Here is a 6,000-nt window from a genome sequence, read left to right on the forward strand (position 1 = left end):
GAAGGCCTTGGGTTGCTTTAAGAGAGTCTATATGAAATTTGATTTCTAAATCTAAAGATCTAAAGTAGGAAGAACACAGACATTTGCTTGCTGGTGCTTTCTTACAGCTTTTAGTTTGTACATCTTCCAAATCAACGTAGAGTATATATAAATACAAATAATTGATGTCGAATGACCTAAGCTGCTCTAAAGAAGTGAGTCTCTTCTGTTCTTTTAAGCTAGTCTCATAATCATTGTGATATTTGTGTTAGCAGTCAGGATGAAGAAGAGCAGGATGGCTTTCCGGAAGTACAGACTTCGCCTCTTCCATCCCCATTTCTTTCTGCCATAATAGCCGCTTTTCAACCAGTAGCCTACGAGGATGAAGAAGAAGCCTGGCGCTGCCACGTTAGCCAGATGCTGTCTGACACCGACGGGTCCTGTGCAGTATTTACCTTCCATGTGTTTTCTAGGCTGTTTCAGGTCAGTGAGGTGATGGGTTTTGTATTCTAAAATCATTCTCTCAAATTTTAATCCATTTAATTATTTTTTTAATTGAGTATTTAATGATTTCCTAGGAAAACAGTTTTTTTGTTTTGTTTTGTTTTTTTTCTAATCTAATAATGATATTACGGTACTGCTGGCACCGAGCACAATAACTGGCAATTAGAATGAAACTTAGAAAACAATATCAGATACATTTTCTACACTCTGCTAGGCACCATCAAGGATACCAAGGAGATATAAGGCATAGCCCGTCACCTTCAAAGGAGCTTAAGGTCAATGTATCTGAATGGCTTATAATTTAAGTGTTAAATTATATGACACTTTCATTGCTAGGTGAGAACCTTAAAAAGTTAAGCTGTTAAGGTTCCTCCTGTCCCTAAAAAAAATTTCTACAGTAATAACCTTGCAGTTCAAATGGCTTTGCAGTCTGGCGCATTAACCCACAGTGCCACACCAGGTCTCCTTTATGTTGTATAGATAGTATTATTTTCAGTATTCTCTCGATCGGGAATAGTCCCTGACTGGCACAGATGAGTAAGTGCTCAACTACACTAGCAGAAAGGTTGCCAGTTCGACCCCATCCAAAGGCACCTTGGAACGCAGGCCAGGTGCTCTGCCTCCTTGAAAACTCTGCACACACGGCGTCACCACCAGCAGCATCAATAGGAAAACTAAGGCACTGAGAAATGCTGCTGTTTAAAGACCAGTATCCTCTGAACTGGAGTCTTGGTGTGGTGCTGTAGGATAAGCAAGCACTGGACCACAAGGTTAGCTTGAACTGCAATGTTGGTAGGTCTAACTCACCGGCTGCTCCATGGAAACCCTATAAAAGGTCGCTATGAATTGGATCCTACTCAAAGGCATTTAACAACAACATCCTCTGAACTATTAACCAGCTTCCCTCTCTCTGAAGCCGATTTCACTTGTCTTGCAAGTTCCAAATCAGCGCCTCTTCTCAATGAATCTTTTCAACCACTCCACTCTCTAGCGTCTGCCTCTGGGAAGTTCTTTAGTGTACGTTAGTTAACTGGAAGGAACAGCTATTTCTTTAATTTTGTACTCTTTGTAGTGTTAGTTTTCTGTTTGTATTATTCTTTTTCCACGGATGCATGTGCATTGTTTTAATTAATCACAATGCCAACTAACAGTGTTACACATACACATGTAGGTTTTGTTGTTACATGCTGCTGAGTCAGGTCAAACTCATAGCAACTCTGCATAGGGTTTTTAAAGGAGCGGCTAGCGGGTTTGAACTGCGGACCTTCCAGTTAGCAGTCCAGTGCTTATCCTGTAGTACCACACATGTAGGTACGCATTAACTATTTGTAGACTAATCATACTGCTGACATTGTCTAATACACTGAGTGCTTATTTAGGATCAGGCACTGTATGATTGCCCTTTGAGGATAAATAGTCTCTCTTCAGTTCTGAGAAGGTGTTACCCTTAACACATTTTTGTAGCTTAGTCAGATGGAAGCCCAGAGCCAAGGAGAGTAAGTTACGTTGATCAATGAACAGTGTCTTTCGCACAAGTCTTTTCACTTTAGAGGAGCTGATTCCTCAGCTTTGTGAGGACTTTGTTTTTAAGACTCTATTGTATGCATTCCCTCTGTCTCTCCTGATGAACAACTCTCAGGAATGGGGAGAGGAGGAGAACCGTCACTAGTGTATTTCCTTCAGTAATACAGTTTTGTAAATTTGTGATCATTTTTAGAAGTTAAAGTTGTTACTGAAGAAAAATACCTAAATTGTATGTATCAGTACAATAAGTATTTATTAAGATCAAAGTGTGTCCTGATTATCAACGATGCCTCTCTACCTAAAGGTGAAACAGGCCTTCTGAAGAAATACTAAACTTTTTCTTATGCTTCTTCCCCCTTAGACAATCCAAAGAAAGTTTGGAGACATAACTAATGAGGCAGTCAGCTGTCTTGGTGAAAGTCTGCAACGCATTGGTACCAAGTTTAAAAGTTCCTTGCAAGTGATGGTGATGTGTTCCGAATGCCCAACAGTCTTTGTGGATGCTGAGACAGTAAGTTTTTTATGTGGGGACTTACAGCAAAGGCTGCATTTGAATGTCATCATTCAGTAAGTGTTCATGGTTCGTATTTTCAACTTGATGACAGATATCCAGCAAAAGATAAATGTCTGGCAAAATTCTATTATATCATACCTGGTGACTTTGGCGACTTTTCCACCCCCACTATCCACATAGGTCATAAATGAGTCCTGCTTTGGAGGCATGCACCCTTTTCCTGATTCGTGAATAGTAGTGGGTAGGACAGCGGTGAGGCTTACCTGCCACTCCCCCATGGAGGATCTAGGGCTCCTCAGTCTTCCCCTCTGTGTCTCCAAGCACACTCATAGATTCTGTGCTTTGATATTAAGGGATTAAGATTTCTGAATTTCAAAGGTGATATCTTTAAGGTGTGTATTGATCTGACAAGCCATCTTTCCTGTGAACCAGTGTTTACAAACATTTGAACGGGAGTGCACCCTTTCTGAGATGGCCCTGAAATCCCACTCTATGACTATTCTGTCCCAGTGTGCTGTCAGTCCTTCACAAGGTCAAAGTAGTTGGCACCAAACTGGGCTAAAAACCAACCAACAGAAATTCCATGTTGTCAGTCTTAGTGTGTCTGTGGTCAGAAGTAATGACCTGAATCAATGTGTTTCTGATTTGACAGCTGATGTCATGTGGTTTGCTGGAAACACTCAAGTTCAGTGTGTTGGAGTTGCAAGAACACCTGGATACATACAATGCCAAAAGAGAAGCAGCTGAGCAGGTCAGTCTCCTCTTACCAGGTGAAAACAGGATACTAGAATGGTGACCTGGTGATAACCTGCTGAATATCCTAGGTGGGGAGGAGCCAGTCTACTACATTTCTCAGAGTTTGACTCTGAGGGGTCCAGTAGATTCCTGTCTTTTGACTTTTATAGATTGGCCTCCTACAAACTTAAGGGAGTCCTGCTGTGGCACTGTAGGATAAGCACTAGACTGCTAACCACAAGGTCAGCAGTTCGACCCCATCAGACGCTCTTCGGAAACCCTGTACAGGTTCACAGTGAGTCAGAACTCACTTAACAGCGCTTAACAAGAGGAGCCTAAGAGCACACTGAGAAGCCACAGACCTGTGAAAAACCTCTATGTGGAGACGGTAGCTGCTATCAGATTGCAAGCAGGGAAATAGAAGGAGTATTCTTATGGGGATGCATTATGGTTTCGTGGCATGAAAATTTGCGACCTCTGGTAGCGTAGTGGTTACGAATTGGGCTGCTAACCTTAAGGTCAGCAGTTAGAAACTACCGGGTGTTCCGTGGGAGAAAGATGAGGCTTTCTGCTCCCGTGAAGATTTACCACCTCAGAAACCCTGTACAGGGTCGCTATGAGTCGGAACCTACTGCACAGCAAACCACCAGCACCACCATAATAGCAGCTAGGTCTTTAATTAACCTATATTAAATATCTATCATATATAAAGGCATATGAAAAAAAACCTCCATTACCATCAAGTCCATTTCAAGTCATAGCAGTCCAAAAGGGCACCCTATATGCTTTCTAATAAGGCCATAATCTCAACGTAAACAGTCTGGCACATCTTTCCTTGAGAGAGTCCTGGTGAGTTCAAACTGCTGACCTTTCATTTAGCAGTCAGGTTCCTTGCTCATGAAAAGTGAAAAGTTAACCCTGGTTTGTTTCCTAAGTATTCTAGGAAGGAATTTGAAACACAAATAACTGAATAGGAGTAATTCACTGACATGTGTAAAGTGGCTAGTGTTACGTGATCACTTAGGTGCTAGCTACAAATGAAAGTACAGATAGTGAAAGAGACTTCCCAAGATGGTGCAAGTCCAGTGGAGAACTGAGGCAGGCAGGATTCTGATTTACAAAGAGAGAATCACTTTGGGCTTTTAAAGGAAAAGAAGAACGTCACTGAGACAATATGGTCTTAGGTCTTGTTGTTGTTGTTAAGTGCCGTCGAGTCGGTTCTGACCCACAGCAACCCTGTACAGGGTTTCTGAGGCTATAAATCTTTACGGGAGCAGAAAGCCTCATCTTTCTCCCGCGGAGTGCCTGGTAGTTTCGAACTGCTTGCCTTAAGGTTCGCAGCCTAATTTGTAACCACTACACTACCAGAGCTCCTTGGTCTCAGGTCTTAGTGGGTGGTTAATTTTGGATTGGGGTTTATTTCAAGGAGAGAAATAAGATACGAGAAAAACCTTTTTATCTCAAGGCTTTCTCACACCCTTATAATGGTGAAGTGAGCTGATATTTGAACTGAAAGAATAATGAAGAGGGAAGAGCTCTCACTTAGAGTTGTATCAGGCAAGATGTGGTCATCTTACACACCATAGCTCTGTGCATCCTTGTACTTCTTTTGAATACTTATGTCCACATATCTACCTGGGAGTAGAATTTGTGAGTCATGGGCTCAACTTTCTGTTCAATTCCAGTAGCTTCTGCCAAGCAGTTTTCCAAAGAAAATTGTATCAGTTACTGTCCCATGAGAAGTATGTACAAAAGTTAAAGTTGCTTCATATTTTTGGCAGTTAATATGTTGGTGTGCAAATTTTTTTAATGTAGCATTTCTGGTATGTGGTAGTATCTCAAAATACTATTTTACATTCTCCTGATAACTACTGTTGAATACCATTTCATACAGATATCTTCATTTAGGTATTATGTCAATTTTGCCTTCAAGTTCCTTGCCTATTTTTGTAAATGAGTTGATTTTCTTTTTGGTATAGGGGAGTTCTTTATTCTAGATGCCAGCCCTTTATTTTATTTAAGTACTGAAAATATTATTTTCTCTCTGTGGCTTATATTGTCACTGTGTTAATAGTGTCTTTTGATGAACAAAGACTTACTACTGTTTAAATAAAGCCTAGGTTATAAATCTTTTCCTTTATGATCAGTGCTTTTCTTGTCCTAAGAAATCATTACCTATGCTACAAGCTATAGCTGATTGTCACAGTTGTGGTCCCAGTAAATCTCACACTTTGCAACATAAATGACGTTGCTGTCATTTTCTCTATCTCTTAAATCTGGAGTGACCTTGCGACGTGCCCTGAGCTATTACATTCTGCAGAAGCAATGGGATGAAACACGTGGTATTAGCCATTGAGAGACTGGTTGCAGTTTCTGCTTTTGCCATCATGCTGACTGGAGCTCACATTGGGATAAATGGGAGAATTGTTTGACACTGCCCCTCGCCCAGACTAATAGAGGACTTGAAGGAGAACAGGGAATGCCAGCATTCCAGGAGCTTTCCAATCCCAGTCCTCAGCTGCTCTATCTCTCCATGTCATCATGTCTGTCTCCATCTCTGGTGTGGCTGCTTCTCTGGATAGGGTCCCACATCCGCTCATGCTCTTCTCCCTTGATGGTCCTAGGGTCCTCTGTTCCTAGACTGTAAGATTAACTGTTGTTGTTAGGTGCCATCTAGTCGGTACCGACTCATAGCGACCCTATGCACAGCAGAATGAAACACTGTCCGATCCTGGGCCAACCTC

At 41.5% G+C, this 6,000-nt stretch overlaps 1 protein-coding gene across 1 annotated transcript in view; it reads left to right on the top strand.

Moving 5' to 3' along the window:
* Positions 1 to 6,000, top strand: part of FRYL (FRY-like) — a 176,602-nt gene that overhangs the window by 156,398 nt on the left and 14,204 nt on the right. Inside the window, exons 54-56 of the mRNA XM_006872668.1 lie at positions 255 to 462; positions 2,369 to 2,518; positions 3,174 to 3,272. Of these exons, the coding sequence (XP_006872730.1) occupies positions 255 to 462; positions 2,369 to 2,518; positions 3,174 to 3,272 (457 nt within the window). The remainder of the gene's footprint in view (positions 1 to 254; positions 463 to 2,368; positions 2,519 to 3,173; positions 3,273 to 6,000) is intronic.

Source organism: Chrysochloris asiatica, unplaced genomic scaffold, assembly GCF_000296735.1.
Source record: "Chrysochloris asiatica unplaced genomic scaffold, ChrAsi1.0 scaffold00209, whole genome shotgun sequence".
NCBI classification, from domain to species: domain Eukaryota; kingdom Metazoa; phylum Chordata; class Mammalia; order Afrosoricida; family Chrysochloridae; genus Chrysochloris; species Chrysochloris asiatica.